General features: G+C 38.6%; 1 protein-coding gene across 1 annotated transcript in view; it reads left to right on the top strand.

Moving 5' to 3' along the window:
* Nucleotide 1: 1 nt before the first annotated feature.
* UBE2Q2 (ubiquitin-conjugating enzyme E2Q family member 2) overlaps nucleotides 2-14607 on the top strand; it is a 57332-nt gene continuing 42726 nt past the window's right edge. Inside the window, exons 1-2 of the mRNA XM_011982662.1 lie at nucleotides 2-226; nucleotides 10376-10477. Of these exons, the coding sequence (XP_011838052.1) occupies nucleotides 95-226; nucleotides 10376-10477 (234 nt within the window). The 5' untranslated portion in view covers nucleotides 2-94. The remainder of the gene's footprint in view (nucleotides 227-10375; nucleotides 10478-14607) is intronic.

Below are 14607 nucleotides of genomic sequence, written 5' to 3' on the forward strand. Positions count from 1 at the left end.
ATAAGTTTTAACGCCTCATTTTTGAGTCAAATTTTCCTCGTTCCCGCTTGGTCAGCCAATTATTTTTAAGTTTGCGTTTAAGGGGAAACTGACAATGAGAATGGACTCGTTGACGGAGGAAAAGTTGGAATGCAGACTCTGGTGCTGTTTGAGCGACCCGTCTCCCCCGGGCCTGGCTGCGCGCCGCTGTGTTCTGGGAAGGCGCCTAGTACCGTCGATGCGGCAGGTGGTGTTGAGTGTGTATTCGTGTGGCCCCTCCCTTGTGTGTAAGCCTCGAAAATGGATAGGTGAAAGGAGATACGCGCCAGGGCTGCTCCCCGGAAAGATCACTTATGTCACAAAGCTGTAAAAGACACTTTTAAAAACTTACTCATTAAGCGGAAAGCTCATTAGAAACCCAAGGCTTGATAAAGGAATTGACGTATTAAGTTTCTCCATAAAAGTGTATTGTGAAGCTGTTCGTCGTGAAATTGATTTAGGATATTGGTCCAAACTGCAGAATATTCTCTTGGTTATAGTAGGCGTCAAGGTGGTGGTTTCGGGCTCGTCTTTAAACATGGCTAAAACCAAGTCTGTTGTTTTTAACTCTCTTTGGTTGAGTCAGTGGGTACTCAAGTGCAAAAAACCTTGATGTTATAATTGACCTTAAAATGGTTACCAGACTATTTGGGGAGAAAGTGTGTTCATTAAAAAAAAAAAAAAAAACAGAAGCAAAAAAACCACGCAGTCAAGTGCTGTACTGAGGAGAGAATTCATTTACTGAATGAATACGTCTGAGTGTTCTGGGCGCTAGTGTTGCAGAATTGAGTGGAGCAGTCCTCGCTTTCAGAACCCCATCTTCTTGGGGGAAGAGTTCAAGAAAGTGACAAATCCTGTGGTATCATCATGAAAGCCAAAGGGAGCAACTAATTTTGACTTGGGGGAGGTGCGCTTCAGGGAAAGGCTTTGATGAGAGGCTGAGACAGTTAGAGACGAGCTTCCACAGGTGAATACAATTTTGGAAGACTGGCGGAAGGGCATTTTAGACTGAGGAAACTCCACCCAAAGAAGACACGGAGACTTGAGAAAGTGTGGTTTGCTTAGAAGTAGAAAATTTATGCTTAGACTTGAGAGGCCCACGATATAGGCTGGAGAAGGGGAAGATTTTCCAAGAGTGGAAAACAAAGTGTAGTAGTTGTCATGAAGCAGGTGTTTTAAGGAGACTGGCCTGAATGGCTTCGAGGATGATTACTCTGGTAGAAGTTGAGGCATGGCCAGGAAAAGATAGGGCTGGTTTGAATGATAGGAGGCTGAATCTGTAGGCCGTGGGAAGCTACTAAGTTTACTCAGGTGAGTTGGGAGAATGTAACTGCCATCCAGGACTGGAAGTGGTTCTCTCCAGTGGGTGGCATTAGGAAATGTGGTTATCTCAGTGGGGTTGGGGTGGTCTTGTTGCTGTGCCAGCGTTTAGTGCTAGGAGTACAGGGATACCAAATGTTTTGTAACGTTCAGGCAGTCTGCCACAGCAAAGAATTATCCCACCTAAAGTGCCACTGGTGCCCCGTCGAGAACCGTATTGGAGGCTGGTAAGAGTCTGCTGCAGATAAAGATAAGGAGAGATGACCTGGATTAGGCAGTGGCAACAGAAATGGAGCAAGAAGTGAACGAGACACTTTGAGTACAAGGAGGGATTTGGTGAGGACTAGTGTAATGGCACCCACCGCTAGGTAGAAACTATTAAAATTGAGGTGCTAGTGAAATATAACAGACTATCAGGAGATAATTATCATGGCAGCTGCTCAGTACAAATGTCTGCTAACTCTTAATTATGGAAAAACATCAAACGTACAAAAGTTGAACAGTGTAATGTAGCCAGCCTCAACAATGATGAACTTTTGGCTAATCCTCATCTGTACTCCGCTTTGGATTATTTTGAAGCAGATTCCGGACAGATCGCTTCATCTGTAAATATTTCTGCTTGTATCTTTTGAAATTAAAGACTCTTTATATTATTATTATTATTTGAGACGGAGTCTTGCTCTGTCCCCCCGGCTGGAGTGCAGTGGTGTGACCTGAGCCCACTGCAACCTCCGCCTCCCAGGTTCAAGCAATTCTGTTGTCTGGGCCTCCGGCGTAGCTGGGATTACAGATTTCCGGGGTTTCTCCATGTTGGCCAGGCTGGTCTTGAACTCCACCTCAAGCGATCCACCCACCTCGGCCTCCCAAAGTGCTGGGATTACATGAGTGAGCCACCGTTCCTGGCCGTAAAGACTCTTTTAAACATGGATGAGTGTTTTGATAAAATCTACATGGCTTGTTCATGTCGATACCATTTGCTTTGAAGGGAAAGATCAAGGGAAAAATGGAGTTGGATTTCAAATGATTTGGTTTGATTTATGATTTGTTATTCTCTAAAGCTGTAACTCTTAAAAGGTAATGAGTTTGACTTATTTAACTTTTCCTCTTTAGACAGTTCAATTATTTATTGAGTTCTACATGCTAGGCTTTGTCTTCTTTATACTTACCAAGGAACATCCTTATGCAGTTTCTCTAATGTTTGAGAAACTAAGTTTTTTTTTACACACGTGCGTGCTAGTTCCTGAAGAGTCCTGTACAGGTGCTCTGCCCGTTTTTCCTTTCAGGCTTCTGTATCAGCTGTATTTTCCCCTGTAGAATGTGCCCCCAACCTCCACCCCTTAACCCTACCCCATTTGTCTTTATATACCTGACCATCCCTCAAGGCTCTTCTGGGTCATATTTAGTTCATGCTGATATTTCCCCTTCCTCCCATCTTTAGTCCTTACTATTTTAGCTTTGGTCATATTTTCTTATGCTGTATTGTGTAAGCCTTAAATTTTTTTTTTTTATGGTGGCAGGGGAGAATATTTTATAATTATGCTTTGTGCTTTTTATCTTCCACTCAATAAATGCTTCATAAATATTGAGTATATGGCCCTATTCTAGCTATATTGTATTTGAACAAAAATCTTAATTGCCTTGTAAGTTAACTGCTAAGAATTTGTCAAAAGTGCAGAGATAACATCAAGAACTTGTCATGGATAGTACAAAAAGGTCTCTAAGGGCTTGAAGGAAGTGTGTAAATTGACTTCATATGAGAGGGTAAGAAGTGAAAAAGACTGAACAGAGTAGATGTTTTACTCTGTAGGCCAAAGGAATTGAGCTAATTCTTCTCCTGTTTTATAAATTTGTCCTAATCTTTTTTTTTTTTTTTTTTTTTTTTTGAGACGGAGTCTCGCTGTGTCTCCCAGGCTGGTGTACAGTGGTATGATCTCGGCTCACTGCAAGCTCCGCCTCCCGGGTTTACGCCATTCTCCCTCCTCAGCCTCCCAAGTAGCTGGGACTACAGGCGACCGCCACCTCACCCGGCTAGTTTTTTGTATTTTTAGTTTTTAGTAGAGACAGGGTTTCACCATGTTAGCCAGGATAGTCTCGATCTCCTGACCTCGTGATCCAGCCGTCTCGGCCTCCCAAAGTGCTGGGATTACAGGCTTGAGCCACCGTGCCCGGCCAAATTTGTCCTAATCTTAAATAATGAAGGGAAAAGGGTGCTCTTTTTCAGCCTCAAGGAGTCCTTTTTATTCTTTTCTGTGAAGCCATGATGTGAAATATTGCCTGTTACACAAACTGAAGTATAGTTTTTCCATCTTCAGTAAATTAACCTGATTGCCATCTAATTCGTTGTTACAATCACACGAAAATGCAAAGCAGCTTGTTTTAATAACCTGTGCAGCCTTACTGGGAGCTAGTGTATGGCTTTCTTTTAGTCCTTTTGAAGTATTTAACATAACTTGGCAACTCCATTATTCCTTTTATGGACTTTTTGGCATCTGGGCACTCTTGGTAGGGAATCACTGTTTTAGAATGAAAAATCTCCCCCAGTAAGTAAATTAGCTAGTAAACAAATGAAACTTCATTTTTTATATTACTTGCAGAGCATAAATTATTACCCTTTCTGCATGAGTGGCTGTTTGCTAGCCTGCTTTTAGTGGGACTTTTTTTTGATTGGTTAATTAAATTTCTATTCATTATTGCCAAAAAGCGCGTACCCCCAACAGCAAGATACTAAATTTTAGAAATGTTGGAGCTGTGAATCTAGGAGAAAGTGAGAAGTTTAGCTTTTATTTAGTAGTTAGGAGCTTAAGTAAATCACTTCTTTTACTGTGTTTCTGTATATAGTAGATAATATTTTTTGCCCTGCAAGAGAGCATATAGAGGACAGCTCTTTGGCAATGATACTGTGTTCTACAAATATAAAAGTGATGGTGTCATTTGGGGCTGAAAAACACTTTATTTTGAAAATGTTTTATAACAGCTTTTCATGGGAAATAAAGCAATGCTGTTAACTTCATCTTGCATTTTTCTAGTCTTTACTGTGATTAAAAAGTAGTCCAGTCGAAGTTGTACAAAGGAAATCTGGACTAAGGAGCCTAAGACTTTCTCTTTGGTTTGCCCCCCTGGGACAGATTACCTTTCCAAATTCAATTCACGGAAAAGCATTTGAAACTATCAGAACTGTCATGTTAAGCACCTAGGTGGTACTTTCATTCCAGAGGAATCATTGTTTTCATTTATCTGACCAATTTATAATATAGGGTCAAATTCCTAGTGGTTATCTATACTCTCTCATCCCCATTTTTATACCTGTCTTTGAAAGGAACAGATACATGAAGAGGAGACTTAGGTTTCCCTTTCGTGAATAGTATATCCCTTAGTGTCTTGATTTTTTTTTTTTTTAATTTGGTTAAACTTACTTAAACCTGGAAAAAGGTAGTATTTGATAAATATCAGCTAGTTGAGGGGTGGGGAATTGAGTTGAATGGAAATAGTCACTGCCAAAAGTAAAGCATGACTGGAGAGCCAGAGTGATAAAGCAGGGGTCCCTTTTTCCAGATCCTTTGTAACAGTGTTATGTGATCTCTTCTAGAAGATTCCGAAAGATAATCCTGACTTGGAACCTAGGAAACCATCCAGTGGGTTTCTGCAGCTTAGGTGGTTCAGATCCTCATCAGCACCTTTGTTTTCTGTGCCTCAGTTTGCTTACAATGATGTTCTCAGTAGCTGTAATTTGCTGCTTGTGTTTGAATACTTAAGCATTTTCTTTTTGAGTTTATAAGCATTTTTATTTTAACAAGAGTTAGAAGTTTTACTCTGCTTTTGTGGGCTCTAGGTTAGCTACTTGGTTGTTTATTTGTAAATGACTATCAGGGAACCATGTGTGCGCATTTTAAGTATCTTTTGTTGTCAGAGCAGTTAGAATTTTATTAAGGTATTACATGCTAATTCTGTCAATTTACTTCATTCTCCACCCCACATTTATTGAACAGCAAAGTATGAAAGTAATGTGTCCCGTAACTAGCCTTCAGAAGAATTACAACTGCTATATCTCTGAACCTTCAAGAAGTTTGTGCATCATTTAAAAAAAAATTATGAAATCCCTGAAGATAGCTGTGTCCTACATTTGGAAAGATACAAAAACTGACCATTCTGGCAGGCAGTTTTGGTTGCTGCTGCTTGAGATAGAGCCACACAATGATCTCAGTGGATTTATGGAGAAAAATAGATACAGAAAGTTAAAGACAAAAAAAATATTTTTCTTAAGCAGTGACAGGTAAAGAGGTTGACTTGGTTAATCTTCAGTTGTGTTTCCCTGTATTAACACAGTTTTATGGTGGGGATGGTAGTGGTGATGAATTTGTTTGAAAATTGTCCACTTACAATAATCTTTATGGTAGCTGTCACAGACAACTTCATCCTCACAAGCCTTAAAATTACTGTGAAACTAATAGGATAGATAAGAACAAAGGACCTGAATATTAGATGCTTAGATAATTGTTCTGTGTTTTCATAACTGTGGTGAAAAAGAGCGGTGCTAGAAGCACTTAAACATTCTATGTACGGGAAAACTGCCAGAATTTGTATTGGAATTTTTGAGCACCATTCACTGTTTAAAAACTGACAATATTATAGGTCATATTTATTTTAAAGAGAAATAGTAGGAAAACTTATCTTTTCAAGGTAGATATAAAGCTTAGTTAACCTTATCAGAATTACAAAACTTAAAGCATGTGAAAGATTGAAAACATTAATACATAGGTTTAAATGTTGGTCATTATTTTAGATGTCTTTCAAAGTAGATTGTGTCTTAAATATTAAACTGAACAAACCTTGAAAATGATATAGAGTTTGTGCTGAAGGTTAAGTTTCCTAGGGTGGTGGATATTTTATAATATGGAAAACAAAATCTTATTGTAAGACATTAAAAAAATTTTAGTCAAAACCAGGAGATATTACTTATAATTCTACCACTCAGAATATACCACTATCAGAATTTTGTATCTTTCCAGTTATCTGCTCATATTTTTTCTCCGATGCTTATATATGTTCCCTCTCCCTTAAAAAAATCAGATTTTTTTGTAATCTGCTTTTTCACTCAATATTGTAGATCCATGTTATAACTTACTCTTTGTGTTTAGGCAAGATGAATTCTGGCCACACCGAGGTGGCCAACCTTGTCCCTATGATTCCAGATCTCTCAGAACTAGAGGTCTAGTCTCAGGGAAAACCCAGATTTTCTTGGTTTAACCCACCTGACAGCTAATCACTGGAAATGAGTGGGCTGGTGGAGTCCTTTGGTTAGGTTTTGTGTCAAGAGAGGGAGGTGGAAAGATGGGAGGGAGGGAGGTAGCAAAACTGGTCTCAATGGAACTATGTAAGTTAATATAGAATGGCAAAGGGATGTTTCTTCCAAGGAAGAAATTCTAAGGAAGGAAGGAAAGTGGAAGGGAAGGCAGCAGTTCTCAAAGTTTTGTGGTCAGGACTCCTTTACACTCTTGAAAATATATTGAGGACCCAAGGGCTTTGGTTTATGTAAGATGTCTGTTGGTGTTTATCACTAGAAGTTAAATCAGAAATATTGAAAACATTAACTCTTTAAAAACTCATCATATATTGTTATAAATGCTTTTATGAAACAAAATTTTCTAAGCCAAAAATAGAATAGTAGCACAGTCTTACATTTTTTGCAGATTTCATTGATGTTTGGTCTGTCATTTGCTTTTGCATTTAATTTGTTGTATGGTATTTGCTTGAAATAATGTAAACAAAATCTAACTTCATACAGACACCTGGTTGGAAAAATTCTAGAATATTTTAATGGCCATTTTAGATAATTGTGGATTTTTTTTTTTTTTTTTTGAGATGGGGCTCACTATGTTGCCCAGGCTGGAGTGCAGTGGTGTGATTACAGCTCACTGCACCCTCAGTCTCCTGGGACTCAGGTGTAGGCCATCTTACCTGGCTAATTTTTTGTATTTTTTCTAGAGCTAGGGTTTTGCCATGTTGCCTAGGGTTCTTTTTTGATACTCCATCAAAACTTGGTCTTTCTTGAACTTTGGATCTTTTACCCTTGCGTGATATAACATCATGCATTGGTCATTTAGATAATAATGGTTCACCGAGATCTTCTAAATGTTGATACATTTGATTTTACAGTTTCAATATACATTCATCAATATTGCCATCAATGTTATCAGGATATACTTGGAAAACAGTGGTGGATACAAGTTTTCAAAAACTAATTTTTTGTTCAAAAACTTGCATTTTATTATAGCTGTTTTATTATTGAATTTTATTATGGCCTGTCTGTTGTTTTTCTTGAAATGACAGAATCTTATTTTTTGAGGAAAATCCGAAAACAAGTTGAAATAACATTGTCAATCATCCTTTCAAGTAAAAATGGTATTCCATTAAAGTGGTTAATTCAGTTCACGACTTAGTCACACAAGGGTTTTTTCTCAGGCAATCTGTAGGAATGCTCCTATGTACTTCCCATTTCATCACTTGAAATACTAAAAAGACATATTCAAGGATTAAGATGTAGTAAAATTTTCACTGCTTTATCATAGACATTCTTTTTATTTTTGAGACAGGGCCTTGTTCTGTCACCCAGGCTGGAGTGCAGTAGCGTGATCACAGTTCACTGGAGACTCGACCTTCTGTGCTCAATCAATCCTCCTGCCTCAGTTTCCCAAGTAGCTGGGACTGAAGGCATGCAACCACCATGCTTAACTAATTTTTGTATTTTTTTGTAGAGATGGGGTTTCACCATGTTGGCCAGGCTGGTCTTGAACTCCTGGGCTCAAGTGATCCTCCTGCCTTGGCCTCCCAAAGTGCTGGGATTACAGGCATGAGCCACCATTCCCAGCCTTATCGTAGACATTCTGAAATGAAACTGATCTTTTGTTGCTCTTCCTTTTTAAACCGTTCCTGTGCATAGTGAAGAATACCATGACTACTAGTAGTTTGGTGTTACCGCCTTTATTTGTGCTAAAGTGCCAGCATTTTTATCCACCATTGTGTCTTCACCCTCACAGCATATGTCAACATGTTAATATTCTTGTAAAAATCGTTTGGACCTGGGGGGTCTCAGGGGCCCCACTTTGGGAACCATTGAAATAAGTACTTAGATCTACAGTGTATCATATCTTTCCATCTACAAGATTAAAAACATGATTTCAGTTGTTTTTCTAATTTTCTTAATACGGTTTTGAGGGGTTTCAGTCCAGAGTGACAACATATATGTTGCTTGGCTTATGCTGAAGTTTACTAGACAAATACTAACCTAATAAAATGAGATCCTAAGTGTAGTTGCAGTTTCTTTAGCCTAAGGAAAAAGAAACTTAAAAACTAAAACAGTAAAAATGGTCCAGATGGTTTATTCCCAACGTGTGCTGAAGAATTTGAATAAGAAAATGCAGTACTCAATAAGTAGTGTTCTTTAAGAACAGGATTAATTCTGAAGAGTTTCTCATTTAGCCTGTAAAGAGATTTGGGGCACAGTAAGAGTTAGAGGAATGAGAATAGTAAATAACCCATTATTGACCAGGTATATTATTAATGATGTCCTCCATCAATACAACTTATTCTTAAAAGAACATTTGTCAAAATTCTTTAAAAATATTCAGTTTCTGTGGCTTCAGCTATAAATCATAGTTCTCAAAGCAGTGTTTCCTAAAATTGTTTCTGCAAAATTGTTTTCCATGTTGTTCTGAACCTAGTTGTTCTGAAGCTAATATATAATAATAATGGTTTTCCCCCAATTTATAATAGAAAAGCATACAAAGTAACAGAGTAAATGTCTGTTAGTGGGTGAAAGCACATAATGCGCTTAGTTCGTTAGCTTTTTTCAAAAATCACGTGTATTTAAAAAGATATGGGCCTGGCGTGGTGACTTATGCTTGTAATCCCAGCACTTTGGGAGGCTGAGGCGGGCGGATCATGAGATCAGGAGTTCAAGACCAGCCTGGCAAACATGGTGAAACCCCATCTCTACTAAAAATACAAAAAATTAGCTTGGCATGGTGGCATGTGCCTGTTATCCCAGCTACTCAGGAGGCTGAGGCAGGAGAATCGCTTGAACCTAGGAGGCGGAGGTTGCAGTGAGCCAAGATTGCGACTGCCCTCCAGCCTGGGCCACAGAGCAGGACTCCGTCTTGAGGTTAAAAACAAAATGCGTGTGTGTGTGTGTATGTAGTAATGGCATTTCTTGGTAGTACTTCGTTTGTGTGATAGGTTAAAACATTAGAATTTTATGGTGTTTGAATTAGTTTTCTCTTTCTCTGTAACAAATTTAGCAGCTTAAAGCAACAAACATCTCACCATTTCTGTGGGTCAGGATTTTGTGCAATTTATCTTGGGTTCACTGACTTGGCCTCTCACCAGGCAGTGAAGGTGTTGGTGGCAGCTGTGATCATCCTAAGGCAGGATAAGGAGAGAATCAGTCTCCAACCTTACTCATGTAGATGTTGGCAGGATTTATCTCACAGGCTGTTGGACTGGGCCTTTGTTTCTAGATGGCTTTTGGTCTGAGGCCTTCTATAATCCCTCGCCATGTGGGCCTCTCCATAGGGCACCTCATCACATGGCAACTGGTTTCCATCAGAGGGAGCAATGGAAAAAGCAGGAGAAGGGTGACCAAGGCAGACATCATAGTCTCTTGGTAGCCTGATCTCAGAAGTGATGTTATTACTTTTGCTGTGTTCTCTTTGTTAGAAGTGAGTCACTAGGTCCAGGGGCGGGAATGTTTACAAGGGTGTGAATGGCAGGAGGTGAAGGTGATTGGGGCCATTTTAGAGGCTGCCTACCAATGTTGAAGAAAATCATTGACTTCTATGAGCTGTAGCAACAGACAGTGCTATGCAAGGAGAATAGCTGTCCCAAAAGTCCGGCCTCTCACATGGTTTTTAACGTGTTGTCTTTTCCCCCATACATTTTGTTTAAATCCATGGTCATCTTGCCATTTAGTGGTGCGGTTTAATTGCATATTTGGGTTAGTCTGTATGTAAATGTTTAACATAGGTGTTTCTGTGTTAAACAGGAATCCTATCCATCTTCTTCACCAATATGGTTTGTGGACTCTGATGACCCAAATCTGACATCAGTTCTGGAACGTCTAGAAGATACTAAGAACAACAATTCGGTAAGAAAAGAAGCCAAGCTATTTTCTTTTTTCCTCATGAACATTACATATAGAAATTAAATGTTAAGAGATAATATGATATAAAAGCACAATTATGATTATAATCTTGTAGGAATTAAAGAGTAGGTTTTTGTTGTTGTTGTTGTTGTCTTTCAAATTCTGTTTACTACCTAGTCTCTCTTTTTTATTTCCCACATGTATAACCTTAATTTCGATTACGAATTAGGGATCTCTTTTTCCCTGAATTCTAACCATTAAGCCAAATCAAGCATTTTGAGTAGAGATCACTAGCCACGATGGGAAGCAGAAAAAAGACCAAGGTGGAAGTGAAGGAAGAGATGGGGAGAATGACACCAGAACTAGTATGAGGGAATTGCCTTTTCTTTCAAGGTCTGTAAGTGCAGCAAAAGTCAAAGGTATTCAAATATAAAGTTTTATTTTTGTTTTTAGTATATAAAGAAATATAACTTTCTGTGTTGCAAAAATTTTTAACACTTTTTTTCTTGATTATAAAACTCATGAGCAACCATTGTTGAGAAAATTAGTAAAATATAGACAGGAAAAAAATATTAAAATCTCCCATAATTTCTCTACCTAATATAACCACTGTTGACGTGATGGTTATTTTCTACCAGTATATATTTTTTCTTTGCTAGTAAAATACATATAACTTTATACATATGTTTAAATAGTTGAGGTCATATTCTATATTGTTTTATATCAGTTTAAAACACATTTACTGGCTGGGTACGGTGGCTCACGCCTATAATCTCAGCACTTTAGGATGCCGAGGCGGGCGGATCACTTGAGGCCAGGAGTTCAAGATCAGCCTGGCCAACATGGTGAAACCCTGTCTCTACTAAAAATACAAAAATTAACTGGGCATGGTGGCACATGCTTGTAATCCCAGCTACTTGGGAGGCTGAGGCAGGAGAATTCCATGAACCTGGGAGACAGAGGTTGTGGTGAGCCAAGATCACACTACTGCACTCCAGCCTGGGTGAGACTCCGTCTCAGGAAAAAAAAAAGAAAATTACTGTATTTTCCCATGATATCATAAAGTCTTTATAGAAAAATAATCCTCATTATTTTCAGCTGACATGATTGGTTACCTAAAAATATTCAGAGGAACCAACCGGAAAAAAGAGTTTTTAAGATTACTGGTTAAAAGGTCTGTTACATAAAAGTTAATAGCTTTCTACAATTTTAGCTATAATCACATAGAAGATACAGTGATAAAGTATTTTTTCAAGTATTTCAACAAAAATTAAATACCTAGGAATCAACTTAGATGTGCAGGACTTTTATCAAGAACACAACAGTTTTGCTGAGTGGAAGGAAAGATTTGCATTCTGTGTTCCTGTATGAGCAGATCTCATGTTATAAATATGTCACTTATCACCATGTCTTCATATTCGTAAATGTAATTTCTGCTGGGTGCAGTGGCTTATGCCTGTAATTCCAGAACCTTATGATGTTGAGGCAGGCAGGTTGCTTGAGCTCATGAGTTCAAGACCAGCCTAGGCAACATGGTGAAACCCCGTCACTACAAAAAATACAAAAATTAGCAGGGTATAGCCGTACACACTTGTAGTCCCAGCTACTGAGGACGCTGAGGTGGGAGGATCAGTTGAGCTTGGGAGGCAGAGATTGCAGTAAGCCTAGATTGTGCCTCTGAACTCTAGCGTAGGTGACAGAATGAGACTGTCTCAAAAAAAATATATGTGTGTGTGTGTGTGTGTATACATATATGTATATATAAAATACATAATACATATATATACCCATATGTATATATGTGTATATGTGTGTGTGTATATATATAGAAAATAAATTTCAGTACAAATCTCAGCAGATTTATTTTTGGAAGTTAACAAAATGACTCTAACGTTTAAAAGAGTAAATGATTTAAAAAAAAAAAAATAGACTTGTTCAACCAGATGTTCAATAAAATGTTGTGTACTAACCCTGTTCCAGACAGATAAAGGCAATGGAAATTTAGAACCAGAGTCATGCAAATGAGAATTTAGCGTAAGGTGAAGGTAGTATTTTAACTTAATAAGGAAAGGACAGATTATTCTGTAAATAGTCTTAGGAAAACTATTTGAGGAAGTTTGAGTCTCAACTCTGATTTTTGTCAAAATAAGTTATAGTTGGTGTAAACACATCTGTTCTTAAGAACAGAAGGCTGGGCGTGATGGCTCACACCTGTAATCCCAGAACTTTGAGAGGCCCAGGCGGGTGGATCAGTTGAGGTCAGGAGTTCAAGACCAGCCTGGCCAACATGGCGAAACCCCATCTCTACTAAAAATACAAAAATTAGCCAGGTGTGGTGGCATGTACCCGTAATCCCAGCTACTTGGGAGGCTGAGGCAGGAGAATTGCTTCAACCTGGGAAGCAGAGGTTGCAGTGAGCCGAGATTGTGCCACTGTACTCCAGCCTGGGCGACAGAGCAAGACTCTGTCTCCAAAAAAAAATATTTTAAGAGTTAAGGCTGAGGCTTAGCACAGTGGTTCATGCCTGTAATCCCAGCACTTTGGAAGGCCGGGGTGGGAGGATTGCTTGAGCCCAGGAGTTTGAGATAAGCCTGGGCAACATAGCAAGACCCTCTTTCTCTTTCTCTCTCTCTCTCTCTCTCTCTCTCTCCCCCCATATATACACACACAAACACACACACACACACAGACACACACACACACGAGTTAAGGTTTGTATGGAGAGCCATGAAGGTAAGAGGTAAAAATTAAAAGCTAGGTGGACACATGTTTACATCCCCAGCAAGGGGGTTGATGGGAAAGAATGGTAGACATAGTTCTGTTACCGCTACCTCCTTTTAGGAAGTTGCTTCAGAAGATCTAAAGATAACGGTTTTATAATAGCAAAAATGAGTTACTTTTCAGTGTCTAAAATATTAAGTAAACATGTTCATAAGGTTAAATGAAATAGGATATAACATTGGGCCTAGTTTTTTAAAAAGTGAATATATTTACATGAAGGAGAAAACAACTCACCTCCCACTCTTACAGCCTCTGCCAGTTTATCATAGCCTAGTTTCTTAAGAGAATAAGCTGCATGTCTTCACCTTTTTTCACTGAAGTTATTATAATCTGGATTGTACCTTCATTGTTGCACTAAAATTTATCTCCTAGTTGCCAAAACTAGTGGCACCTCTCTTAGTCCCCAAATTGACCCCTCTGCAGTATTTTGATACTGTTGATTGTTCCCTTGTTGAAACATTCCTCCATTCTTAATGTCCACCAATAAAGAGTTGGTTAAATAAAAATTATAGTGTATAGTTTTACAATAGAATATTCTGTTGTAGGCAAAAAAAAAAAAAAAAAAAACCAGCCAGTCTTTCCATAAGAGCATATGCAAAGTTCTAAGATACATTAAGTGAAAAAGCAAGGCATAAAATATTGTGTATAATTGGCCCCTTTAGTATACAATGTGAAACAATCTATATGCTTGTTTATACTTTTTACTTTCCTGGTGGGTACAGGAAACTTAATAGTAGAACACAATTAAAAAAATACTGGCTTCTGTGTCAGGCTCTGTGATAATTGTGATAATCTAATGGAACTTTCATCGGGTTACTGTCTTGTTTTGATCTTATCACCCTGCCTTGGTCTCCTCCGATCTCTTCTTCCTTGGCCTACTTCTTTCTTCTCTTCTCATTCTGTGCTTTCTCCGAGTAATCTTTTACTCCCATTACTTTAGTCATGACCTCTGTTCTAGGGATTCCTAAATCTGTATTTATCTCCAGCTTCAAACCCATATATCTGTCTGTATATCATATATGTTAGGGAATCTCACTTGGAGTGCCATGGGTGTTCAAAATGATGACATTTAAATTTGCATTTACCCACCTCCTAGCACTCTATCAGCCCCGTGTTTTTCCTCGATAATTCTCCTTGTGATTGTGAGTGGGGAAAAAATGAAATAATCTAACTAGTCCCCCATGCCTAAACCTGGGAACTGTCGTAGTGTTCTTTTATATACTACCGTTCTCTGACCTCCCCCCGCCAAACTAGTAATTTTCTAAGACCTGACCTTCTGAATGTCTCTTACAATTTTCTCTGTGATCTCAGTTTCTTCCTCCCATCCCTCAAATGCTTTTTTGGTGTGTGGG

The sequence above is a fragment of the Mandrillus leucophaeus genome, unplaced genomic scaffold (assembly GCF_000951045.1).
Source record: "Mandrillus leucophaeus isolate KB7577 unplaced genomic scaffold, Mleu.le_1.0 Scaffold241, whole genome shotgun sequence".
Lineage (NCBI taxonomy): Eukaryota > Metazoa > Chordata > Mammalia > Primates > Cercopithecidae > Mandrillus > Mandrillus leucophaeus.